This window comes from Alosa pseudoharengus, unplaced genomic scaffold, assembly GCF_046254945.1.
Source record: "Alosa pseudoharengus isolate Yale_2024_CS ecotype anadromous, Long Island Sound unplaced genomic scaffold, YU_APseudo_1.1 YU_APseudo_1.1_scf_21, whole genome shotgun sequence".
NCBI classification, from domain to species: Eukaryota; Metazoa; Chordata; class Actinopteri; order Clupeiformes; family Clupeidae; genus Alosa; species Alosa pseudoharengus.
Window position 1 is genome coordinate 26,363,753 of NW_027468674.1, and position 27,612 is coordinate 26,391,364.

At 45.1% G+C, this 27,612-nt stretch overlaps 2 protein-coding genes across 2 annotated transcripts in view; both read left to right on the plus strand.

Moving 5' to 3' along the window:
• Window positions 1-473: 473 nt before the first annotated feature.
• Window positions 474-1,676, plus strand: hoxb1b (homeobox B1b). Its single transcript, XM_076298798.1, has 2 exons — window positions 474-1,181; window positions 1,336-1,676. The coding sequence occupies exons 1-2, from the start codon at window positions 569-571 to the stop codon at window positions 1,674-1,676; spliced, it is 954 nt and encodes a 317-aa protein (XP_076154913.1). The 5' UTR covers window positions 474-568.
• Window positions 1,677-10,335: 8,659 nt separating this feature from the next.
• skap1 (src kinase associated phosphoprotein 1) overlaps window positions 10,336-27,612 on the plus strand; it is a 40,584-nt gene continuing 23,307 nt past the window's right edge. The window contains exons 1-4 of the mRNA XM_076298374.1: window positions 10,336-10,605; window positions 11,438-11,543; window positions 12,570-12,595; window positions 13,491-13,607. Of these exons, the coding sequence (XP_076154489.1) occupies window positions 10,566-10,605; window positions 11,438-11,543; window positions 12,570-12,595; window positions 13,491-13,607 (289 nt within the window). The 5' untranslated portion in view covers window positions 10,336-10,565. The remainder of the gene's footprint in view (window positions 10,606-11,437; window positions 11,544-12,569; window positions 12,596-13,490; window positions 13,608-27,612) is intronic.

The following is a 27,612-nucleotide window of genomic DNA, read 5'->3' on the forward strand; positions in this document are numbered from 1 at the left end:
GTAGGCCTAGATAATTTCCCAATTATACAGCCGATCATGATAAATCTTGCAGCTGAACTTTACAGCTAAACAAGAATTTCCATGGCTCATTCAAAAATGTCCACACCTTGTAAACTAGATAATTGTTCTCTTTACACTTATCTGTTGTCATTCATCCCCCTCCTCAAACTTTTGCAGTTTACCTGTAGGCCTAAACTCTAAATGTGAATGAATAGGTATTTCAGTTTTAGTGCTGTATCTCTGTTACCCTAATGATTATTATCATTAACCTCACCAACGTTATAATTATTTGACACATACTTGTATATCAGATTGATGGACGTTTGTGACAGAAGTGTTTTCTCATGCAAATAGAATGGGTTTGATAGACGACTGCAACGCCCAGACAAACTTCTGTAGCTCTCTTCCTATTGGTGCTCGGTGGGTCACATGACATGTCACTAAGGTGATATGAGCTTGGTAGGAACTTTTTCAGCTTTGACATACGGCCCAGAGGTTGTAGGGCACGCGGAACAGCCATTAACGAGGACAGATCCATTGCCATCAATTCTGCCTGAACAACCCAAGAATGAACTCCTACCTTGATTACACGATTTACAACCGCGGGACAAACGCCTTCGGTTCCAGGGTTGGATGCCACCCAATGGACCAGGGATGCATACCCTCTTTATCTCCAGGCTCTTGTGCAACCAGTGATAGTTACAGTACCGAGGGACGGCTCGCCATAGGTGCGAATCCTGCCTCGGCGTTACATCAGCACCAAGGCACGACCTTCTCACATCACCAGCACACACCGCACCACGTGAACCTGGGTCTTCAAGTGGTTTCGAGTGGGAACCCTACTTACAGCGCACAGGTTTGCCCGAACGTAGACTATGGACACCATCAATACGTTTTGGGTCAGGAGCAGGAACTGATGTTCTCCACATCTGAATTCTCCGTTCCAAACATGGGAGGAAACGTTGGCTCTTACGCCCAGGGCGCCCCTGGGCCAGTGCCTAGTAGTCAATATCAGACAACTCGGTGTGGAGAGCAGGACCCATCGCAAGGATATAACAACATTTACTCCAAATATTCGCCTACCCAAAACAATGACAGTAACCTGAATTGTAACTCAGAACAAACTCAGTTCGGGAAAACTTTCGATTGGATGAAAGTTAAGAGAAACCCACCAAAAACAGGTAGAGTTTAACTTATTTTATAATTCAAAACAACTGCTTTGGTTTCTTGTTATATTGCTAGAAAGCCCACTTTACATTGCCACACTGTTTACTTCAACCATGATAGGCTGTCCATTTTGAGTTGGTCTTGTGTTGATCTTTATGTGTTTTACAGTTAAAGTCACTGACTACGGAAACCACGGACAACAGAACATCATCCGGACCAATTTTACTACAAAGCAACTGACCGAGCTGGAGAAGGAATTTCACTTCAACAAGTACCTGACGAGGGCCCGCAGAGTGGAGGTGGCTGCCTCTTTGGATCTCAACGAAACACAGGTCAAAATCTGGTTCCAGAATAGAAGAATGAAGCAGAAAAAGCGTGAGAAAGAAAGCAGGCCCTCTGTCGCCCTTGTGAAAAGGGGCTCTGCCAGCGACACGGGAAACAACACGGATAACTCAACCACTTCGTCCCCAAGTGGGTCACCAAGCTCGGACACATCACTTCTAAGCTGATTTATGCAAGTAACGTTAGAGCATATGGACATTTATATTAACTTCATAGAAGTAAAGCCTTCCGACTTGACTTTTACCTTCGGCCCTATTGGAGAGGAAGCGGGTTTTAAGTGCACATTTGTCAGATGCACTTTGGTGTCTGAAGTTGTGGAAATGAGGCTCCCATTGATGCTAAATACAGATTGCACATTATGTTTACCATGTAACATTGTTGTTTACTTGGTTGTGGACTCTACATTGTTACACTATTGCAATGCTCAGTGAGAAAGTTTGCACTAGGCTACATGCTGTATTTGTGTGTGTGTGTGTGTGTGTGTGTGTGTGTGTGTGTGTGTGTGTGTGTGCATGTACGCATGCATGTACAGATGTGTGTTTGAAAATGAGATGGAGAGTCTGTGTAATCATACACATGTTCAAGTGACCAAACTCAAAATGAATTTTATATAAAAAAGACTTGTAAATAAATTGTATTATTTTTAAGACCATGCATAATTGTCCTACATTCTTTCACTCTATACCTACAAAGGCATTTGATTGACTCAATTTTCATTCATACTAGAGAGGGGGTGGGTCATTCCCATTGTTATGGGACAGTTGTGCATAGAATTGTACCTTAATTTGAATCTCCTGGGCCACTCTGGATAGAGTGACATGTGGAATGTTGCACGGCACACTGGGTGGCTTCCTCTGACCCTTTCACCTTTGAGAGCCTCCAGGCTTTCTAAACATGTAAACACACTCATGACAGCAGAGTCTCACACCACCTGACTAGATTTACTGCCTCTGCCTCTTCTCTAGAGAGCCCAAACCTATGGATGATGAGGACTCATGCTATGAAGGTTCGTCAAAGTAATAATGCATTTGTTGGCATTACTTTGATACACTTTGAAAAGTATGTTTTAAAAAAGTGTGGTGTTTTTTTAATTTTATTGATATCCTCATTGCACCCATTACAGGCCTCTTAAAACACTTTTCCAATTAACATTTTTGATTGACTAATCAGTGTAGTACTTTTATAGATCATTTATGTGAAACTTAAGACTCGTAAAAAAGAACCTCAGGGTTTAAAAGCATCTGCAATGACTGGAGCCGACGAAACTGAAATGAATAAACAAACAAATAAAAAGGAGAGAGAGGAAAGTTCACCGGAAACATCTAAATAGATCATTAGTTTTCCTCTGTTGGTGTCTTGTTGTGGCTTTAAAAAGTTTGCAGGGGCTTGACAACCCAGTTTCACCCCTCCCTCTCTCTCTGCCCCTGCTCCTCTGATGGACTGCTTCAATATTTACCCAGGGTGTTGGGTTTGCTCACTTCTTGCCCCAACAGCCCCTGCACCGTCAGCGCCCTTTCTGCCGGCCAGGTTCACCCAGAGTTCAGTCCAAAATCAACTCTAAAAAGCATTAGATCGCTCTGCCTGAGGGGGATTCAATGAGACAGAGGTCAGATCCAGCTCCTGTACTTCTGTTTTGAAAATACATTAGATCCCAATTTGAATTATACTATATAATTTGAAACAAATAAAAATCTTTTTTTTTATAAGGAAGTTAATAGCCCATTTCCTCCCTGACCATGGTGAGTCTTTAATACAAATATTTGTTATCTAGAGATCCTATAAAATCATTTCTGGCATCAGTATTGTTAACTCATGAATGTTTATGAGAGTAATGATGAAGGATTTTTCTATTCAAACCGTTCGTATCGACAAAGAATATTTAGAGTAACTATGAGGGGTGAGGTTGTAGAAGGCAATATCACACCACTTTGGGTTGATGGAGCAATATGACAGCGCAGAAAGCATGCACCACAGTCATGGACTCTGCTCATATACAATTTCAAACCCTCTTTGCAGCCATATGGCATTAAACTCTGCTATAGGTGCCAGGCAGCACTGCCATAGATGCAGACTCTGAGGGTTTATTCCCCGGGTGCGATGCCTGTCCTTTTGGAGGGGACGAGCTGGACGGAGCCCCCACGGAGCGCCTGGTGAGGAGGTGTCGGGGCCCGGGGACAGAGGCCCGCTCCATGGAGAGAGAGAGAGAGAGAGAGGGAGAGACAGATGTGCTGGCCGGCAGAGGAGCACAAGGCATTTCACCGCCCTGTCAGCATGTCGCGAAACCTCACACTGGAGAATGCAAAGCAAGCAGTGGACAGGCGAGGGAGGGAGGGAGAAGGAGAGGACACAAACCAGGTGGGTCTGATGAAAAAAGACACACTGACCAAGAGAAACAGACTTCAGACTAGAGGCAAAAATAAAGATGTTTAGGACCCACATATACCACAAATTAACAAGTTTGCATGCATATATAAATAATCCAATGTAATGTGGTAAAACTGAATTTTATTCACTGTGAATCAGTAGTATTATTTTTGAGGCAGTTTCTGCTCATGAACTACTTTTCACAACACAATTGCACGCAATCAAATTTATTTTCTGGTTGACACTGAAACAGCAGCAGATAACGTGGAAAAAAGACAGTTCCTCGACCGCTCATTTCACAATATTTAGGTTTGGTTAAAAATGTGTCAGCCAAATGTAATGTAATTGATCTCAAATCCTCTCCCACATCCCATTTGAAGTCATCCCCTCAGGGGTGTCAATCTGAATGCCTCTGGCCTCAGATCTATTTCATGGCTGTCCTTCCTGATCAGGTGAGTGGTGATGTGACCCTCTACATGTCTTTGTTTATTCCCACACCATTTCTGGTAGTACAGGTAGTAGAACATTCCAGAAAACAAGAGGAGGAAGATACCTCAAACCAGATCAGTAGGATTTAACATTAAAAGGGTTGCTGTGATGTGTGTGTAAAAAGAAACATGTTTAAAGCCTCCACAAACAGGGCCCTTTTCCTTTGTTGTAATCCACCATCTTGAATCCACCCTCTAGCCCTGAGATCCCGTAGCCCAGCTGAAGGAAGTGCCCTGCTCCCCATGCTGGGCAGAGTTGTTGCAAGGTCTTTTACAAATCAAATGCCTGGCTTGACTTCCTGGGTCTTGTTCAAGTCCCTCTGAAGCATGTCACTCCGCAGGGGGGACAGGGACTTAAAGGGACCAAAGGGGCATTGTATGCACTATTCATAGACTGAGAGGTGGGGGTATGGTGACCTGCCATTCACCTCCTGTTACCCACACACCCACCCACACACACACACAGAGCAGTGGATTGCAGATGTAAGATTCAGGTCACACTCATGGAGCCCACATCACGATGATAGTATCTGAGGCCATCTCCTTTGCAGTGCATTGGTCCCCTCTGGCTTGCATCCAAACAATGTACGCCAGCCCATCCCCCCTGGCCTCCCCCACACACACACACACCCTGTTTCTCCTTCCCAAGTCTGCGCTCAAGCACATCCTTGCTGCCGCCTGTGCTCGCCATCAGTCTGCTCCCCTATTAGTCTGGTAAGTGAGAGGGACAAGTGATTGGGCTGGAGTTTACATCTTAATGCGATCCCTGGGATTGCATCCAAGACCCCTCGTGCGCGCGGGCCCTGGCAGTTGCCAGCAAACCCTCAGACAGATATTGGCCCTGGCGTTCATGAAAAAAAATGAGGATCTCCATTCCAGTGTCAGGATGAAGAGGAGAGAGAGAGAAGAGGAGAAGGGGGGGGGAGAGAGAGAGAGGGGGGGGGGGGGATCTCGCTAACGGAGGAAGATCGAGGAGGCGGCTACTCCCAGGTCACCGCAGTGAGGTGTTGGAGTCGGCGTCAGATTGACACCACCGCTCGTTGGCTCGGCTCTTTTTGTGTGCATAATTTATACGTGCCGGTGTTACATGCACCGCCTGGTTCACAGGGGAGCCAGTGATGGACACCACTCGATCAGCTCCCTCGCCACGTGCCCCGGTGCAGCCAATTGTGCGTCTCCAAGGGTGACAAATGAAAGGTGACAGTTCATTTTGCCGGTGACACTGTGCCGGTCTCGCTGGCTAGCTCCCAAGTCTGTCTCTCCACACACACACACACACACACACACACACACACACACACACAGAGCGAAGGCTGAGTGTCAGTGGAGACAGCTTCAGCTTCAGTTCCAGTCTCCCCTCCCCCCCCTCTGCTCTGCTGCTCGGAGATCTGTTCTCCCCTCTACCCCCCCCCCCCCTTCTTTCTCCTCGTGTTTTATATTCCAATCAGCAGGACAAGCCCAGGCGATGGTGTGCGGAATCGCTGGCAGTTACACAGTCCTGGTGACATCCCACACTCCCTCTGATCATTAGGGCTGCCGTATGCTCCATTCCCCCAAACCCTCTCTCTGCTTCTCTCTCTCTCTCTCTCTCTCTCTCTCTCTCTGCCTTTGTCTCTCCCCAGTTCCAGCATCCAATCTGTCTCTTCTTCTGTCTCTTTTTTTTGCTAATCATCTTCTGTGTCCAAGGTTCCTTTTTTAATTTGTGCTCTCTCTTCTGCATTTGCCCCCCTGTCTCTCTCTCTCTCTCTTCCTCTTTCACCTCACCATTGCTGATGTGTTTTCTCTGTCACGCTCACATACAGCGTTTACAAACAGGTTCAGATGCGCCATTGGATGAACAAGAAGAATGGTGTATTGATGGAGAGCTGTCTGTTCCATACAGGAGGAACAGGGGAAAGTCTGTGGGAGAGGGTGAAAAAAAATTGAACCCATCACCATGGCAACATGTTTCTCATAAGGGACTGATACTACTGCATGTAGCCTACATCATTTTTTCCAATGAAATATATTTTAGTATTATTGACATGTCCTGGACATTAGAGTAAATACTTCAATGACGAAGATTCAAACACAACCAGAACCAGTTAATACAATACAATATAATTATTATTTTATCTTAAAATAATGGCTTCAAACACTGATGATACATAGACTTATAACGGGCAGAAGTGCATGTCAATACCAATGCACACCTGGAATACCTGGCATAGCTTTGTTGTTGTAGACTGAACGTGGCCCTTTTTATCACACCTCGATATATTAGGTTCCCATTTGTACTAAATTGGTACCCGGTTAATTCAATTGACTAAAAGTGGGATTTCTACATGGTGTAAGAGATAACAAAAGCTCTCCCCTTTGAGCGATTTTTAAGTAATTGCTTCCCCTCTATTTTGGGCTCTCAGTGGATGTATCAGAGAAGAACCTGTTTGTCAGCTCCAAGTTATTTCAGATCTATCCTTCAGGACACCCCCAACCTGTTTGTGGTTTGGGCGAGGACACACATTTATGTCTGAGGAAATCCCTAGAACAAACAATCATGCTTTTTTTCTCCTTAGGAAACTCAAACATTCACCACAAAGGCCCCTAAAGCACAGGCTCACATATCTTGTTGGTGTTGCTAGCGAATTGTTTCTGAAGTGCCTAAGCAGGAGGAAAATTAGAAACAAATAGAGGTTCAAAAGGTCAGTGCTGACAAGCGAGTGTGGCTCAGAATGAACCAGGGGCTTTTCCTGTGTGTGTATGTGTATGTGTGTGTGTGTGTGTGTGTGTGTGTGTGTGTGTGTGTGTGTGTGTGTGTGTGTGTGTGTACTATTGTGATTCCATAGGCGTCAAAAATCAATGAAAATGAAAATCAATCAAAAGTTTATCAGCTAGATCTTCCCCTTTTACATGGCAGTACCACTGTGGAATGAATGGAGAGACCTTAAGGGTGATTTTGTGTGTGTGTGTGTGTGTATGGGTGGTTGCTTACTCCCTATCAGATCAGAGAGACCCAGCCCTCCTGTCCGTGAAACGTAAATGAAAGGAATGGTCAGATACAGAGAAGGAGGGGAGGAGAGGAAAGAGAAGAGGAGAGGACAGGAGAGGAGGGGGAGGTGGCAGGTCAAAAAAAAGGGAGAAGAGCCTGCTCTTCAAGATAAGAGAGAAGCGGAGAAGAAAAGAGGGAGAGCGAGCGAATGGCAAAGGGTTGCTCTCGGGGAGATGAGAGAGCCAGATGAAGGCGCTGGTGGTGGGAGATCATAGCAGGTTCCTCTCATCAGCCCAGGCCAGTGTTTGATACCGGGCCTTTGTCACCCATTCAACGCTGTATTGTTGGGCGGTGTAATCCCGGGTAGATTACAAAGGCAGGCTCCTTTCATATGCCCATGCCCAGCAGGCAGGAGGCTGGGTCCTGAGAGGGAGGGAGAGAAGGAGGGAGAGAGAGAGAGGGAGAGGGAGGGGGAGAGAGAGGCAAGGGGCTTCATTCCTCCCTCTTTCTTACCTTCTCCAGGGCTCTGGCTGCAGGGACAGTGAGACTGGGGTCAAGGGGGCATGTCCCCCAGTGGAATTTCAACTCCGCTTCGGGTCTTCTACTGTTGTCTTTTTTGTTTCTTGTTGAAAGGATATTTTCAATTTAACCTTGAGAAAATTAATGTTGTCTAATGCAACTGTATTAATTGTCATTCATTACATGAGTTGGAGTCTAAGTGGATAGCATGTGTAAAACCAGTATCTGTATGATATTTGTTTGTGTCTGCACTCATTAACAGCATACTAGTATTCCAATAACCCCAGGTTGGTTTGTATTCATAACTGCAATGTATGGCCACACACACACACACACACACACACATAGCATCACCTCAGATCTGACATGTGAAGACACAGTTGGCAATGACAAGTAGGACAATCAAAAATAGGTCTCCCTTCTTATGTAAAGAGCCACCCCCATTGTGTAAACCACCCATTTCCTGCATGGCTAGGGCAGCACAAACAGTTGGTCAGGGTCAACAGTTCAGCCTTTAACGCTCACATCAAGTTTCCAGAGTTGATGAAAAACTTGGAATGAAATTCTGTCGCCAGTCTCCACTGTGATAACATTTTCAAATAGGGCCTACTGTGCTTTTTCCGTTTCTGGTAGATAGAGCATAATGCCCCCTAGAGGTGTGTGCCGTAACTTATAATACAACCCTCATGTCATTACAGCTTCGTTGATATTCGAGAGCTTGCCATCTTTACCAACGTCCTTTGGTAAGTCTTTCACTAAGTAGGCCTATCTGGAATTTTATTTTTAGTAGGCCTAGTTTGTTACTCACCGTAAGCTGACTCTCAGAAATAGGATACATAACCTATTATGTGTAAGTCGTATCTCATCAAATATAGGAGTTAGGACCTACATGAAAGAAAGAAACGTCATAATTTTACATGTTTCCAAAAACGCAGTTTGCAGGGCAACGTAGCTTACGGAAACAAACTAGCAGGTAAGATGCGTCATGGGCGACTGACTGATATCAATCAGACGCCACCACCCATTGAGCAAGATGGCAGTGCAATGGAGTATTGCTCCCATGACAGCATGGCTGTCACATTAGCTACTAGAATAACGTGGAGGGTAGGCCTGCACCTGATCCCTTTAAAGTTTGTCGACAAATATGAAATCAACTCTGTGGAAAAACAACTGAAAACCTGTGCACGCCAGAAGTGTTGCAATATGATGTTTTGTGGTAAATAGGCCCTTAATGTGATGTGTATAGGAAACATTTACAATCACTGGCAGGCACTCGGAGACTTGTTCCTTTATTTGAACCATGAACTTCGGAGAACGAGTAGCCTACTACGTTCACGTTGTGTGCTATTTATCTATTCTTCACCCATTGATAGCAAATATCACCAACCAGTCACATTGTAATTGTGAAATGCAGTGTCAGTTCTTGAAAAAACGAATGGGGTGGTCGGGTTAGGGTGGGGGCACAGACTCAGAAGGATGGCACATAAACGTAAAAGTAAAACAGTATAAATATTAGAGCCCGAGTTTCAGCACTAAAATGTGCATTATTAATAACCAAACTGTTTAGTTGTAAAAAGGAATACAACATAGTCAACTATACTCATAAAGTAGCAAAGCACTCTTTGTTGACAGCTGAAGCACATTGGTAGATGCAATATCACAAGGAAGTACTGTAAGTAGGCTTTGTGGGGGTGTCCCTGCCACCCCAAGCCCCTATCAGGCCCTTGTTGAAATGAAAATCAAGGGGAAATTCTTGGCAAAGGTCACAGAAATGTTTGCAGTGAGTATTGTGTGCATACACACACTTGAGTGGTTAGTTGGAAACATTTTACTGGCTTTATACTGATAAAAAGGGACAATTAGTGTGTTTTATTATAGTGGAGATCTCAGGTGCACTATTATTTGCTTGCATTTGCCTATCATGCAACACTGTTTCCTTCTTGGTTAGTACAGAGGTCGCAGTTAGATCTTGTTATGTCACCTTGTATACAACCCTAGATAATGCCAAATATTACCACACAAATATTCTTGGTTTTCTTTTTTTTATGTCTATTGTTCAATCTCAACATTGTCATCACAAACATATATGCTTATAAATGGTCTTCATATGACCTGATGTATTTAAAGCAAAAGTAAGTGACACATAACAAAGCAACATTCAGTTGTCAGACATGTTCCACTATACAATGCATAGGCATGTTATTTTAAAAATCTGCAGATTGTGAAACAATTCTAATCATTTAAGTTGGCCATAGCTTTGTAATATGTTAAAATGTATAATATATAATTCTGTAATTTATGTTATCATTTCTAACATATGTTATAATGTTTTAGGACAAATGGTTTAGGATGAGCCTCTACCATGGTAGCATCTCTTCTTGTTTAGTGCATAAAACCACTGTTACAGCATACTTCCTCTGTTCTTTGTTCTCGCTCACTCTATGGCTGTGTATCAGTGTCTCTCTGTGTGTGCGTGTGTGTGTGTGTGTGTGTGTGTGTGTGTGTGTGTGTGTGTGTGTGTGACTCATTTACGGGTAACAGTGTGCAGTGAATGAGCTGTGAAAAGCTGTAGTGAAGTTCAGTGAAAAATTCAGTGACGGAGATCTCGCATGTGTCTCAGGTCATCCTTTCTGGACGTCAAAACTTTTTCAAAGACGGACAGACTTTCAAAGACGGACGTTTTTCGAAGCTGCCACTTCATCTGAAGAGGAAGAGGAATGGGGACCCTCTCAGATGATATCAGAAGACTTTTGGAAGGTAGTAGGACTACCAGTAATATGCTCTCACTGACAAGATATCCAAAGTTTTACAGTTGCATCTTAATATCTGACACTTTTTTTATGTCATTGCTTAATTGACTATAACAAGAGACACTGAAGATTTATTGACTTTGTTCAGAAAATATATTTATAGCTTTGGCAAGGCATATAACTCTGTTTTAGATCTAGGGCTATGTCTTGTTATGAATCATATATTGTCCTCAAAAGATGAATATTGAATGTTGTAGTTCCGCAGTAGTATTTCTGATATCCATGTTGAATGTTTGATTTGTGTGATTAAACTCACTTTTGATGATCCTTGAGTTGAAATGAATCCTCTGTCTCTGATTGCTAACCTGGTTATGTTTATTTCATTGATAAGCTGCCTAGTATACCAATATTCTTATATATCTCTCATATAGCAATATGAAAGGAAAGAGTTTTTACCACCAGTGGGAATGCCAACCAACTGTTATCTGATTTTCCCAAGTACAATAGAAGTATTGGTTGGACTGGAACACCATCTGTAGAATTTGCATCAAAAGAGTCACCTAACTTGATCCACTGACAGGCATTTGCATGGACCATAACACTGATGCTCACTGCTATTGAATAATAATCCTGTATCAGATATATTAGGTAGTCATATTTACCCATAAAAACAGTGGTAGTTTCCTACCTGTTTTTATCACAGGATGGATCAGTTTATTCATTTATCTATTTATGTATATGTTGTATAGATTATCCATATTCTGTGAGATGCAATAATTCATCAATTTGTGTGGATAGGATGGTTAACAGTTGCTGACTTTTGTTTCCTTTTTTCTCAGATTGCGAGCTGTTTGTCTCCAGCATTCTCCAGGATGAAAACCTCAGCAGACATGCCAGCGAGACTCGACAGATACTCCTGAAGAACTTCCGTGTGGTCCACACCAGGTAGGCCGCTGTGTATGCACTGTGTCATGCACATCCTCCTATGTGCTATGTCTTACATGGACATGTAACATGGTGCCACCATCTTTATTTTGCAGTCATTTTGTACTCATGTCATCATTTCAAATGCAGACAGTGATGTTAAAGACGATTTAAGAGTCATATTCATTTGAATTAAAATTACATGAAAATAGAAAGGAAATTGTCACCAGGCAACAGTGACTCAGGAGAGACATTTGATATGTAATTAAAGATATGTTTAATGTCTGTTAGAATAGACATGAGTTATTCTGATGAGGTACAGACATAATAATATAGCAGTGAGAAGGCAAAAAGGAAAATTCAGTCACTTCTCTGCCAACTGTACAGACGTAAGGAGGTGAAATGCACAGGAAGTGTTTGAGAGCTGACAAAAAGACACAGGAAGTTGAATGTTTTGCTAGAGTCTGGTGGGATTGCACACAGCACATTTGACACCAATACCAGTTAGGTGTCTGAGGTTGTGGTTTTGTTGAAAGAGACACGGAAACAAAAACTGTGTGTTTGAAGGCTGCTATTTTATAGTAGATGCCGTTTTGCAAGAGAATTTCAACAGGTAGACATTGATTGCAAAAACATTTTTTTTTATATCGAAAATATATTATTTTCAACCAAGCATTTTTAATGCCCCAAATATAAACTACTCATTCATTTAAATTTGTTTGGTTTATTTCACAATCAAATGTTAGAATAATATTACGCTTAACTAAATGGAATGCATTTTCCAAAGATGTGTTATTCTGACATCTTCTGACATATTCTGCTGTGCATGTACTTTCACCCCATCACTTGTATGCTAATCTCTCAGAGGTTTATGGCCAAGATATAAACACTGGCCTGTTAGCGCCAATAAGATGTCAGTAGACGGCCTGCCTCTTTCATGACTTGCTTGGGTTAGTGATTCAGCCCCTGAGCCATTGTGTTGCGTTCACTGGATTATGGATGTAAATGTCTTACAAATTTAATCTGGGTTAATTTGTGTTTTTGCAGAAATCCACAGGAGTTTCCTTTCAGATGTAAGTAAAGCATTTGATTTGAGCTTGTGATATTTTTATATAATATTTTACTGTCAAGTTGTGTGTGTGTGTGTGTGTGTGTGTGTGTGTGTGTGTACACGTACACGTATGTCCTCTATGTGTGAATGGAGAGCTATGTGTCTTTCTCTTAGTGCTCTTTCTCTCTCTCTCTGTCTCTCTCTCTCTCTCTCTTCTCTCTCTCTCTCAGCTCCTCTGGCAGTCTCACAGTGACTGCATCTCTCATTTCTCATGATGCTGGTCAAGTTTGTTTGTCAGGTCGAGTGTTATTCATCTCCCCTTATCAGTCTCCCCAGATAACACATGACTAATGGAGAAGACATGACTCTATCTTTAACTGACATCAAGACCGTGTCACTGATTTAGAAAACTGCTGTGCTCCGTGGGCCATAGGCTATGCTATATTTATGTGACAACTGCCAATGAATTCTCCGCTGAAACAAATGGGTCTACATTTCCTGCAGAGCACGGGTGGAACGGATCAGTCTCTGCTGGAAGTTTAACCCAGGTCGAATGGCATTGCGCTTCCTCTATGCGTGCTATGTAATCCACTCCTGTTGTGTCTTCTGTGTGTGTGTTCTACATGCACGTGTGTGTATATGTGTGTGTGAGAGAGGGTGTTTGCATTTTTTGTGAGCATTTATGTATTTATACTTTATTTACACACACACACACACACACACACACACACACACACACACACACACGTGTGTGTTATGTACGTACATGCATGTGTGTGTGTGTGTGTGTGTGTGTGTGTGTGTATTTATTTGTGAGCATTTGTGTGTGCATATGCTTGTATATGTGTCTGTCTGTGCATGCATGTGTGTCTGTGTGTGTGTGCGTGCTATGCTGACTCCTTTGTTATGTCCCACAGCGGAGTCCAGACATGAGGATAGCTCCGATGACAATCACAGCAACAGCCTGGGGCGCTCCGCTCCCTCCGACGACCTCTCCGTGGCCTCCGACTACCAGGAGGAGGGATCCTTGGAGTGTGAGTAAAAAGCATTGTGTGGGAGTCTCTCTCGGTGTGTGTGTGTGTGTGTGTGTGTGTGTGTGTGTGTGTGTGTGTGTGTGTGGTTCATGAGTGTGTTGGGTCGTGTCTTTACGTGTGTGAGGGTTTTTGGATGTGTGTTGTATGTTTTTATGCTATGTCTCTTGGAGATAGTTCCACATTTGGCCTCTTATTGCTTTTGGGAGAACGTGCTTAATTTGAAAAGGGAGATGAAAGTTCTTTTGCAGGCGTGCTGGAGGAACATCACGCTGGAGGTGTCTAGTTACAGATCGCCCCCTGGTGGTTTCCCACGGAGCTGCCAGCAGACATTGGGGCTGGGGCTGGGGATAGGGGGGAAAGAGCCATGGGTATGGGAAGAGCTGGGATAGAAAAGGGAGGAAGAGCTCCCTCTAGTGGCCAGTGCAAACAAATCTGGGTGGATTCAATAGGCTACTTGGTCTCCTTTATGGCTGAAGGTGCAGGGCTCATTGTGTGTGTGGGCAGTCACCTGGTCACCTCTCTGTCTTTTCTGTTTATATCAGGTTGTGTGTTAATAAATGGCAATGCTCATATTGGGTTCGGTATGAGTTTATGGATTTACAGTGGATGACTGTAGAGTGACTGAATGTATGGAAGATATACTGGGCTATGGGTAATGTATGGGAAAAGAAAAAAAGAGAAAGGAAAGAAAGGAAGAGACAAAGAGAGAGAGAGAGAGAGAGAGAGAGAGAGAGAGAGAGAGAGAGGTGTTTTTTTTCAGGCGGTGTAAAAGGCAGGATGAATGTGTGTGTTTCTGCTGGGGTGGTCACGTTTCCATCTCCGCGGTGGGCCAGGGTGCGGTGGCGGCGGCGGCATCGGCAGGCTGGTTTCTATCACTCAGCTTCGGGGAGCGGGTACGCCGTGGAGCCGTAGCTCCAGGCCAGGGGGTCCGTGACTGATGATCCCTCTGCTCCTCTGCCCTCCCAGCTGGGATGGAAATACAAGCCGGTACCTGAGGGCCCGCGTCTGGCTCTTCCCTGGGCCTATCTGTCATCTGCTGCAGCAGAGCCCCTTAGAGCAGTGCGAAGGAGAGGGCATTTTAAAACAGCACAAACATGCCACCTCAATGCATCATGGGTGTTGCTATATGTGCTATGTGTGTCCTCCCCACCCCCCCCTTACGCCACTCTCTCAGTCTGGGTTTTCCCCCCATTCTCTCTGTCTCACCCACTCTCCCTCTCTCTTTCTCTCTCTCTCTCTCTCTCTCTCTCTGTCTTACTCTCTTACTGCGCAATGATGAGGGGCTAACTGGAGTTCAGAGTTCATCTGGTGTTCACCCCTTGGGAAATGACATGCTCGTAACCCTCCTCACACAGCTCTCAATTTCAAAAGCCTCTAATTGTATGACTGTGCAGGTTTTGTAGATTTGGATATTGTTTTATTACATCCATGATTTTATTCATACATGCAGTATTTGCATGTACATATTAGTCCGATAGATCCACATAGTCTATAAATCCTAAGGCAAAACAAACAAAACAATGTCTGACAAAGCCATTGTTTCTGAGGTAGTTGTGCTAGACGTTACGCTAATTAGCTTGGTTGCTGCAGTAATCAACCAAAGACCGTGCTGTTCCACTCAAGGCATAGTCTGCCATGACCCCTTCAAGCCCTTCACCCTCCACCCTTGTGTATATAATATATATATATATATATATATATATATATATGTTAGACTTACATTTGTAGCACAAGGGCAAGAGTAGGTCAATGATGTCCCTCTGATTTCTTTTAATGTGCCTCCCCTCAGTGAAAGTTCCGCTTTAGTTGAGGCGGCTAGAGTCATTCGGGGGTTGTGGGGGGTTTAGCATCTGTTGAATGAAAATGTGTCATTCTTTCAATAAAGATAATGATTGTCGGGGGCAAGTGCAGTTCAGGGTTCACTTTAGGTTCACCCAGTAGCAGCCTCCAATCAAATGGCTCGTCTCTTTCCTATTACATAGGGGGAAAAAAGGACTTTGGTGCAATGCGCGCATCAGGAACAAATATGGCCGCCGAAATAAAGCACGTATTACCTTTACATAAATTCTGAATGCTTCGCTGCCCAATTTCCATGCAGCTTCTGTTCCCACGCCTCTCACTAGATCACGCTGGGAACAGAAGCACTAAACAGCGGCGTTTAGTTGTTTTGATTTTTTTTTCGCTCGGCACGATCATATCATGCGGTGGATATTTTTCCTGCCCCCCTCGAGATTGAGGTCAGCAGTAAAAGCTGAGGTAAGGCTGTGACTACACAGTGACACTCCTTCACCTGCTGTCCTTGGGACGAGAGAAGCAGCAGGGCAAACACAGTTCAAGGGTTCAGCCGGAGCACCTTCCACCCAAAACACGTCGGCCATTGCATGGCAAAGCGTGGGTGGAAGCAGACTTCCTCTGTTTCTCTTTCTTTCTCTTTCGTCACTACTCCTTTCTGTCTCACTGTCTTTTTTACTCCCTCTGTCTTTAACATTCCCTCCCTTTCTTTTCTTTCCTTCCCCTTCCATCCCTCTTTCCTTGTGCTGTAAGATGACTGTTGGCTGAGACACACACACACACACACACACACACACTTAGAGACTCACACACACACACACACTTAGAGACTCACACACACACACATACAGACGCACACACACACACATGCACACACAAGCAGGAGGAGTCAGCTTGTGTGTTATTTCATTTGACTCGTGCTTGCAGCCTGCCTTTCTCTCTCTCTTTCTCTTTTTCTCTCTCTCTCTCTCTCTCTCTCTCTCCATCCCCAGAGCAGCGCTTGACACCAGATTTGTAATGCCTGACAGGGACAGATGGGCGCTCCATTGTCAGGGCCCCTGTCTGTATGCTAATGTGAACTGCGTTTCACCCGCAGACCGCGCGTTTGACCCGGCCGTGCCTCCCCGAGCTTCCAGCCTCCTCGTGGACGCCTCGTCTGGGTGGCAGGCAGCCTCCACTCCTGGAGCCTCCACCCTCCACGGCAGCCAGCCGCCATTACTTCACACACAACCCCACCCACCCTTCCCTGTGCCAGATAGCAAAAGGGAAGGGGAAAGGGAAGAGGAAGACTGAGAGTCTCGGGTGGTGGTGGAGGTGATGGAGGTGTTGGTGGTGGTGGGGTTAGATACGGGAAGTAAGTTATCAGGGGCAAATCTGTGTTGTGCGTGTCCGCCGGAGGGCTTTTTGATGTGTCAGGTGAACGCCCTTAATGGATGCTTGCGAGACACATAGCACCAGCACTCCTTGCCTTTGATGACTTGTGAGTCTCTGACTGTGTGTGTGTGTGTGTGTGTGTGTGTGTGTGTGTGTGTGAGGGGGTATGGGTGTATGGCAGCCCATCAAAAACCCCTCTCGTCCCTATTGATCAGCTTGATGGTCGGTATGGATCACCCAAGCACTTCTTCATGTACGGAGGGAAAAAGCCAGGAGTCCAGGGTTTCGCCTGTGCGTGCATGTGCGTGTGCGTGTGCGTGTGCATGTGCGTGTGTGCGCTCGCTATCACAAGTCGCACATGGTCCGCAGCCATTGTGAGGGCTGACTGAGATGTATGTCCTGAAACAAAAGCTGCGGTCCCCAGGCTCCATAACCCTGGCCCCCGCCACCGAACAGCCTCTCTGCCTGGCTGAGGCTGCAGCAGGGAGCGTCCGGGATGGAGGTTGAGTGCGGTCGTGCCTCATTTGCAAATTAGATAATCGAAATGTAAATTTGATTTACAAGGGGGCTCACCGGGCCTTAAATTAATTGGCGGATTGGTGGGGCGAAATTGATCGCGCGTAATTCATCTCCGGAGAGTTCAAAAAGAGGTTTCATCGATAAATTAATGTATCGCAGGGCTGCCAATTAAGTGTCACTCAAGCACTAAAAGAGAAAAGCTCGATATGAGCGCATTCTTCTTCTTCTTCCTCCTCTTTGTGGAGGATGTGGAGAACTTGTCCATTGTAGTTGTGGAGAAGAATGTGTTTTCTGTCCGGAAAAACATATAACTCAGTGGAGGGTCCATTAAAGGACGTGATGCTGGAGTGCACCTTATGCCAACTTTGACTACACTAAAGTTAAGTTTATTTTTGTCATTTCACCCAGAATTTGTATATAGCAAGTTGATAAAAATGGCTTCACTCCACCAGATTCAGATGGGTTTGTTGTGGTACAGGAGCTATAGATGCATGCGCTTGAAGGAGGCGTGTGTAGTGACGAGCTTGCACCTTGTGTGACCCCGGTAGTGGGAGTGGGGTCTGAGCCCTGTGTGTGTGTGTGTTTTTTGTATGTGTGTGTGAGGAGTGTGTGTAAGCTGTCCTCTCCAAGAGAGAGAAGGGTGGCGGGCGGGGGGGGTGGTCAGCTGGTATAAACACAGTTAGCCACTTATCTCCCGCTTGTGAGGGCCAGGCATGCTCCTCTCGGCCAGAGTGCCCGGACTTCCTCCCCTCCGCTGAACTTTTGACCCCGGGGGTGCTGGCTTGGTCAGCCGCTGACCTGTCTGAACTCTGACCTGTCTACAGCCCGCGCACCATGACTACATTACTGAGAGCCCCAGCCATGGCAACAGGGCCGTACTGACCAGTGCCGTCGCTTTTCGCAATCCGTCATTACAATACGGACAGTGCTCAAGGGGCGTTGGTATCTGTGCCTGCACTCATTGATTTTGGGGCGTCCATCTATCTGTCCACTTTCATGGCCACTGATGCGTCCATTTGCCTCGCCATGCTGGAAGACAGATCCATTTTTGTGCTGCACATTTGTGTGGGGCCCTAATGAGAGAGAAGGTGTTCGTCATCAGCAGGATGCACAAAGCATGCTAAATGACTGCTGCTGTGATGACGCCACCACTGCCCCTCTCTCCCTCTCTCCCTCTCTGTCCCTCTCTCTCTCTCTCTCTCTCTCTCTCTGTCTGTGTCCCTCTCTTTTGCTTCTATTTCGCTCCCCTACTCCTCCTCTCCCCTCCCTTCAACTCGCTCAGCATTAATGAATTGAAGAGGACGCGTTATTAGACTCCAACATGCTCTGCACATCGCTGCCTCTGCCGCCCGGGTTCAAAAGTTCACGCTGCTCCCAGAAGGCCACTGTGCTGCGGCAGATGCTGATATTTCTCTGCACCCCCCCCCCCCCAACCCCCCTCCACCTTCTCCCTCCACTTGCTTGTCCCCTCTCCCTCTCTGTATCTTACTCTCATTCCTTCATTCACTCTCTCTCTCTCTCTCTCTCTCTCTCTCTCTCTCTTTCTCTTTTTCTCTCTTTTGCAATTCCCCATTAATCTCTAACAATCTGCCTCTTGCTAACATCACTCGCTGGGATATGAGGATGCCACAGTCTCTGTCATTTTGAGCTTTAAGCACAAGTGAATCTACTGTTCCTTTCTCTGCGGCTGTCTCGCCTGAGCCATCTTCTACTGCGCCGCTTTACGCAGTGAAATATGTAGATGCTCCTTCAACCATCTCTCTCTTTAATCTTGTGAAGTATTGCCATACGTCTCCGTCTAATATTGATTGGGTTGTTATCTGTGCCTTTGTGGAGGTATTATGTGGATATGCTGCCTATTTATTGTTTACCTTTCGTTGTGATGTCTGAGGGGAAAAAACAATTCTTAGAGTTCAGCCCGCAGAGAGAGAGAGGCGTCGAAAAAACATCAGCGCGATGCACACGAGAGAGGGCGTTGAATAGGAAATTCCGACCTTGTACGTCTAATCGTCCCCGCGGCTTGTCAGTGTCGTAGACAAATAGCGAAACTATTAGACGCCGCGAGTTCACGGGGAGGTTAGCCTTCCCAGGTACCTGGAGCTTTCGCACCCCTCCTCTCCTCTGCGTCTTGCAAATGAGAATTTGATTTTTCCCTCCACTGGATTCCATTTCTGGAGATTGATGGAGTTTCGATGCAAGGCCCAGGTGGCCCTGCTGCTTTCATAGGGAAATAAATGGTCTCTCTAGTTGTGTGTGTATGTGTGTGTGTCTGTGTGTATGTGTGTATCTCTGTGTATGTGCGTGCATGCGTTCGTGTGTGTGTATGTGTGTGCATCCGTGTGTGTGAACATATGTGTGTGTGTTTGTGTGTGTGTGTGTGTGTGTGTGTGTGTGGGGGGGGGGGGTTGTGTGAATTAGTGCATGTGCATGCATGTTTGAGTATGATTCTGTGAATGTGTGTTTGTGTAAGTGTGTGAGGTGTGTATGTGTGTTTGTGTGTGTGTATGTGTATGTGTATGTGTGTGTGTGTGTGTGTGTGTGTGTGTGTGTGTGTGTGTGTGTGTGTGTGTGTGTTTAGCGACAGACTGCTCTTAACTCCCCCGAGTTTTCTTTGCCGAGTTTCTGAGTTACTCTTTTGCTGAATAAAGAGTCTGGGCCGACACCCAACTTTGTCTGACTAGCTGATTTGAATTCATCTCTTCGCACTCGGCAGGCAGGCGGACGTTGGGCGGTGATGGGTTGACTTCTGTTTTGGAATGTTCTTGCCCAGTGTATTCATCTGAATCAGGTGATGCATGGAGGTCTGATAATTGATGTACTATTTGTTTGAGTACCTATTGCCTTTTGGGGAGAAAATTGAGGATCTATTTAGTCGTGGTATCCCTCGGCGGCTGCCCAGGTGAACTGTGCCCTGGCTTGTGCCCACACATCATTCCTTGTGTGCCCACGTGCCAGCTGCACAGCTTTCTCATCTCGCCAGCCTCCCTGGTGAGTCAAAATGAATCACCATCCATTTTGCTTTGTCCATCTTAATCACACGAGGTTAAAAAAACCAGCTACACGCCCGGGGAGCCACAAACAGGACGATTTAGAGGTGTATCGACATCCATGCTTGGTGCTTGCGAATTACACTGAGTGGCTCAATAGCTTTGTAGTGGGCTTGATTGAAATGAAGTACAGGGTAAGGAGTGTCCTGTGAGCTGTACTGGAGAGGTCTTCATCAGCGGCCAGCTCCTGGACTCGGAGTTTGACGAGTGGCGAGCCGGCCCGAGGTGTTCCGCTTTGCTTGTTTTAGGTTGACCTGGCCGCGCACGGTCCCCCTGCCCCGCTTGTTCAAACACGGCTCCCATAGACGGCCAGTGAACCAAATGATTAGCATTATGGCTGTCAGGGAGCAGCACAATGAGCCAGGCCAAGGTGAAGGACTGGTAATGGCACCATGGAGCAGGGATCGAGTTCAACGCCATTTTTCAGTGGCCGCTATAGCTGCTGGCCACAGACCAGAACCTGAGGGAGAGAGAGAGAGAGAGAGAAAGAGGGAGAGGGAGAGAGAGAGACTGTCTCAGCTCGCAACCCATGTGCTGCTCACACACAAATCTGTGTTATGTGTCTTGAGATGCGGTCACCTTACCTGGGAAAAAATTACCACTGTGCGTGTCCACAGAAAGTCATGCAGAGACTATTTTACTTTAAACCTGTAGGGATAACATGGCAATTTAGTTCAGTTAAAAAAAAGTCCTCACTTGTTGACCATTTTGAAAATGCTACAGTTCATTATTGTGAGAGTCTAACAGACTTTAATTTTAATTATATGAAATTTAAAATTTGCACAATACTTCTGTATATCTGATATATCTAAAAACAAATTAAGAATTGAATTTGATTTGGCTCAGTGTATTATATAGCATATGTACAAAGCCTCAAAGCTCAAAATCAATATTAATATTAATATTTGCAAACAATCATAAACTTGCTTGTAGCATTCATTTTGAAATCGAGGCTTTGTGAGGATGAGTTAAGATAATTATTTAACTACTTTTTTCAGCGTCAGCATCCCGCATTCTTTACTTTTACAATGTCTTCAGTTTGGGAAATTAGCAATCAAATAATGAGCAAAATTAGTTCATGCTGACTCAAGTAGCTTATCATATCAATATTTACATTTTTATGTAGTTAAAGTATATTCCACAGAAGGAAGGTTAAACAGATGATATCGATAGCATGTTGCTTCCTATTGACATCGATTTACTGACAGAAAGACGCCGCTTACTGCGGCCTAAAAGGGATGAATTATTGCATTGCTAAACAAACTTTCGTGTGACTGCGAGGTTAAAAGCTTTCTTTCACTGAACATAATTTAATTCCTAATTTGTTTCCTGCAGTATTCTTGTGTGCGCGGCAGAGTTGTTATGGCATGAAGTATGTTCTGCTGAAACGCAGTCAGAGAGCATTTGTTTATGTAATAATTATTTGATTAAGTTATTATGTCATTTTAATTATATGTTCGAAATGTCAAGTTTATTTATACATTTGCATTTTACTCAGATGCGTTTTGTCTAATGCACCCTTGGCCTAGATGTAAACGAATAATTTGTAGCCTACCTTAAAGCATACAAGTAGGCTAATAATAATAATAATAATAATTATAATAATAATAATAATAATAATAATAATAATAATAATAATAATAATTAGTATTTCTCGTTGTTGTTGTTGTAGGAAAGATTCAGACAAAAACATTCAAGAGTTTGAGCCTTTGTTGGTTGCATCGATAGAGACATTTTGGATTCGTTAGATTTTTGGTTGGTTTGGTTTGATTCATTTGACTTTTTCAGATATATTAGCTTGTTTATAATCAATATGGCCCCTTCATTTGAAAAATTACATACAATGCCACCTGGTGGTTAGTGTAGAGAGCTAAAGGTGCTGAAACTCCAAATGACATTCGAAAAGTTACCAACAAATCGGAGGAAGGTAAATCACCGCTGTTTTCTTCCTAATAACGTGTGCTCCTATACGAACTTCTGCGTGTTTTGCTTACTTCTTAATGATGCATTTTGGTCGTTAAGCATGTTTTTCTTGTTTATTAATTAGGCCTAGTTTTAGTAAACGCAGAATATGTCAATCAATCAAACGTTATGACAGTTGCATTCCTCTTTTAACATACAGCAATTAGCATGTGTAGGCTACTGAATTGATTTAAGCGTTTTCCCCGACAACTGACATAGCCTATGTTTTATTCTACGCAACAAATAAAAAGTAGGCAACACATCTTTATGTGTGAATGCAGGCAATTATCAGAATGGAAACGTGTGTTTGGGGTGGCTACCTGATGTAGGCCTGGACATTCAATGACAATATGGATTAGGCTACATAATTCTTAGGCGAGGGTATACTTATAATGCCCTCGTTGTTTTTCAGCGTATACAGTCTTTACATTGGCCATAGATTATGTGCTTTTGTTAGTCTATTTATTTATTTGTGTGAAGTATAAAAACAAAAACTCGACGTAGGCCTACCTAAATTGATAAGGAAAAATATGTCAGTTGCCATTTACGCTGATCATTATTTATCAGATCAAACTGTGTAACTCTAATTTTTCACAGAAAAATAATTGATAGTACGCTACAATGCAGTAGACCTAGCCTACTGTAGTATTCTGACATAGGCCTATTTTTAAATTGGACCTTGTGTTTAATTTGGTTAATTTCTTTTTATCAGCCTATGAACAAGAGGTTGGCAAAAACGTTATGTTTCAGTGATGGGCCTGTGAGACAGTATTTTTCCTCTATTCACTTTAAACGAATTTGCAGTTTGATATCCTAAGTGGCCATAATATTGTAGTGTGAATTTCCCTAATATTCCATCATATTTCCCTTTTTTAATCATTTATTTATGTCTAATTATTGCAGTCCTGGCTGGCAGCTTATTACACACTGAACAATATGGCTCCATTCCCAATCTCACGGGTGCTGTTATCATATTGCGGGCATATGTATTCCCCATATTAGCTGTTGATTGAAAATATGACCAGGTTGTGATTTTATTTTACAGTCTCTTATTATGGTTCTCTGGGAAGGTGCTAGCACGAATGACCCGAGAGGTGCTGAATTTACTACCGGCCCCAGAAAAGCAGCACGCCATTGTGTGCAGCAGGCTTCCTCCAGCTTGTTAAATCCTGCTACTGTTTCCCAAATGAAAAGGAGTCCACACCAAAATGATTTATACCCCTGATTCACGAGAGGTGATGTGACAGTGACCTCTGAGCAGCCTGGGACAGCACAACACATAACACACCTCTAACTGTGCTGCTCGGTGCTTGGCTCTTTACTATGGTGAAATTGTTGTTACCGTTGTTGTTACCATGGTGAAATTGTTGAGCAGCAGTAAACTGTAATTTAACTTGCAACGCATCTCTATTTTAGTATGTGGTCCTTCTATGTTTTCTCTGTTGACCTATTTTATCTGGCATAGCTTGAATATTTTATAATGGTCCATACACACACACACACACACACACACAGACACGCGCATACACACACGCACACACACACATTCTTAGCCCTCTATTTTATTTCACCGTGGTGGTATATATACAGTAGAGATAGCGCTTCTGTGTCAGTTCTGCACATTGGCCCCTGAATCTGTCCCCCTTCTCTCCTTCACCATTAAAGGATTATTGTATTTGCCGTTACAACGTCTGAATGGGCATTGTAAATCAGCGCGGGAGCCTACAAAAAAATTTAGAGAGTCGTAAGACCATTCGGATCCGTCCAAAGAGAGGGGGGGGGGGTCCCCCCTTTTCTCCGACCCACTCAATGGCACACCGTAAATTCCCCCCGCTGTCCGCCATCAAAGGCAGTGGGTGTAGAGGAGAGCCAGGCCCTGCTCCTTGTTTAAAGGGGTTTCCCACACCGTGCCTGGCCCCGATACAAAGGGCCCGGCTGGAGCCGCTCGGGCCCCGACTCCGCATCCTGTCCTGTCCTGTCCCGTCCTGTCCTGTCCTGTCCTGTCCTGTCCTGTCGGCCTGGCTGTCCTGTCCTGGCCTGGCCTGGCCTGTCCTGGCCTGGCTGCACCTCTCACTGAGTCCAGCGCCTGGACAAAGACCGCTGTGTCTGGGATCCTATTAAAAGTTTGTGTCCCGGGAATAAAAAAGGCACATCTGGCACTCGAACAGAGAGTGGCTTTTGAGGTGTCAACAAACTGATTGTCTTCATCAGCACAATCCACTCTCTTTAAACCGACATCCTATATGTTTATCCACCTCAGCCCAAGTTCAGATAAGCACATATCGATTTAATTTAACTTTAATCAGTATAGTTCTTTTTCTGATAATGTCGGTGTGAGAGAAGGGTTCCTGAGTGCATCAGAGTTACTTCTGGGTGTATATTTTCGGCCGTGTTACTGTGACCAATGGCTGCTCGCGGTGGAAAGCGATGCTGCAGTCTTGTGTTGGTGTCTCATTAGCATGCATGCAGTATTTCACTGCGAAATGCCCGAAGAATGCATCTGGGCAGATGGAATCAAATCAAGCCCTGATGGTGGTCCGTACCTGTGGCTGCCTCATCATTCCTATCACCCAGCCATTTCTCTCTCTCTCTCTCTCTCACTCACTCTCATACACATCTTCTCTCTTCCTCTTCTCCTCATCCTCTCATTTCTCTGTTTGTGTGTTGCCTCTCTTTTCGATCGCCCACCCCCTGTGATTTGTGCTTTGAGGAAGAGGAGTCTCTGAGGCTGCTGCCTCTGGCCTCTAATGAGGACAAATGTGTCAATTTAGTGAGCGCAGGGGTGCAGATTGAGCACCCGGGTGGGATCGGGAGTGGATCCTATTTCCTAATAAAGCCTATAGCGTTGGGAGAGAGAGAGTGTGAGTCTCTCTCTCTCTCTCGCTCTCTCTCTCTCTCGCTCTCTCTCTCTCTCTCCCTGATCAGCATTCCTCCCCTGTGCCTGCCCGCTGCCCCAGGGGACCCTGGTGCCTCCTGTTTCACCTCATCAGGCGGGTTCACCGGCAGGTCAGCTCCCTGCCCCGCGTCTTTCTCTCTCTCTGTCTCTCTCTCTCTCTCTCTCTCTCTCTCTCTCTCTCTCTCTTCCTCCATCGGCAGGGGTGGGAGCGCTCCTGCTGAAAGACGTTCGCGGGGGGGGGACTGGAGTGTGTGTGTGTGTGTGTGGAGTGTGGAGTGTGTGTGTGTGTGTGTGTGTGGAGTGTGTGTGGTGTGTGTGTGTGTGTGTGTGCGTGTGTGTGTTGGTGGATAGAGAGGGCCACAGACGTGGTGGGGAGGGAGTGGTGAAGTTATATTCATCAAAGGTGTGAGTTAGTACTTGGAATAAAATGTAATGTAAAATGTAAATGTAGTTTCGGTGATCTCATTGTCTTTTTTGTTAATTAGTTTATTTTGTGTTTGTTTGCCCCATCCTTTGTTCCTTAGAAATTAAATCCTAAGAGCACAGTTTTCAAGCTGCAGCTCCAGTCTTGAAGGTTATGTAAAGTCCAGAGAGACAATGATGGGCTGTAAGCATTAGCTCAATTGCATATAAGGAGGGTGCCTCAAAGCTAGTTTAGCGAGTCTTTGTGTCCGTGTGTGTGTGTGTGTGTGTGTGTGTGTGTGTGTGTGTGTGTGTGTGTGTGTGTGTGTGTGTGTGTGTGTGTGTGTGTGTGTGTGTGTGTGTGTGTGTGTGTGCCAAAGGTCTGCCAAAGGTCTGTGATGTTGACCAGCTCTGACACAGCGAGTGCGGCTCGCGTGCGGCCCGGGCGAGCGACGTCGCCTCCGGCTGCAGCCATGACGAAAATAAGCCCACCCAAGTGTTTGCATGGCAACGCTCCCCCCCCCCCAAAAAAAAGCCTCACCGTCCCACCCTCCCGTTGGGCGAACGGGAGGTATTCAATCAGGTGGGGGTGTCAGGTTACAACCCCCCCCCCCCCTCCCCCCGGTTCCATCCCAGCTTCCCAGAGGAAGCCCCTTGAAAGTATCCCTGCAGCCCCCCTGCTGAAAGCATCCCCACAGTGGCCTTCCTCTCACTGACACACATGGGCTTGTTTTACCCCATTAAGCGCTACTGCAGGGCTGCGAGGCCGCCCATCCGCTGCCATCATGGCCTGAGTGGCACTTTCACTCCCACCAGCCCCTGGAAGCCCCATATGGGGTAACACCGTTTGCGTTTTTTCCCCCTCGCGTACGACATACCCATTCAGGAGGCTATGAGGCTTCTTCTCAGTGGATATGATGATGGGTTTAGTGTAGTTTATTTTGCTAAGGTTTTTATGTAAACTCTGGAACATTCAAGAATATTGGATAGACACAGACAATTTAACCTCAAATACATAAGCACATGTGCAAAATACATGTATATGTGTGTAAGTATGTATGTATATATGGATATACATATATACATGCATACAGTATGTATATATATATATATATATATATATATATATATATATATATATATATATATATATATATTTCATATATACAGTATATGGATATGTATATATACACACACACATATTCAGAACACATGTATTTCCATATGCAGAGACATTAATGTGCTGCCATAAAGACAGACAGACAGACAGACAGACACACCCACCCACACACACACACAGTACACACACACACACACACACAGTACTCACACACACACACACACACACACACACACACACACAGACACACACACACACACACACCCTCAAACAGACATGCACTTCCGTCCTCACTTCCTTCATTTGGATTCCCTCTCTGCTCGGCGCGGCCTCCTGATTGACTTGTAGCCAAACTAAAGTGGGATTTAATGGGCGAGTACATTAACTCCCTCAGGTCATAATACCATCAATCACCTTTTTTATGGCGGGGGGATCAACCGCCGAGCCCCCATAACGCCACGCTGAGTGCTGCATTACGACTAGGTGAGACGGAGAGGGAGACAGAGAGCAGTCCAATTTACAGCTGGGAGACGAGCCCGGACTCGTCAGCGGCCTGCGCGTCGTCCACTCCCACTTTTAATCAGGGACGGCGCCGGAAACAGATTGTGCGCGTCGTTCGTTTGACTTGTGTGGAGAGTGATGTATGCATTTCTTGAAATATTTAATTAATGTTTGATGTGAGATGGTCTAGGTGGGTGTGTGCAGGAGTGGAGGTGAGGAGTCTGAAGGTGTCTGTGTGTGTGTGTGTGTGTGTGTGTGTGTTGTGGGGGGGGGGGGGTCTCATCCGCTGAGTTTCAGGTGGCCTGTCTGGCGCAGGGCCATAGTTAGGAACATGAATCTGCATGGTGTGTGTGTGTATGTGTGTGTGAACCTCTGCGTGCATGTGACTGTCTG

Bases quoted from the DNA above. Each gene is read 5' to 3' on its own strand.
- hoxb1b (XM_076298798.1), top strand. From the start codon at position 569: ATGAACTCCTACCTTGATTACACGATTTACAACCGCGGGACAAACGCC. The intron at 1,182-1,335 runs GTAGAGTTTAAC...TGTGTTTTACAG, and splicing joins GAGAAACCCACCAAAAACAG to TTAAAGTCACTGACTACGGA.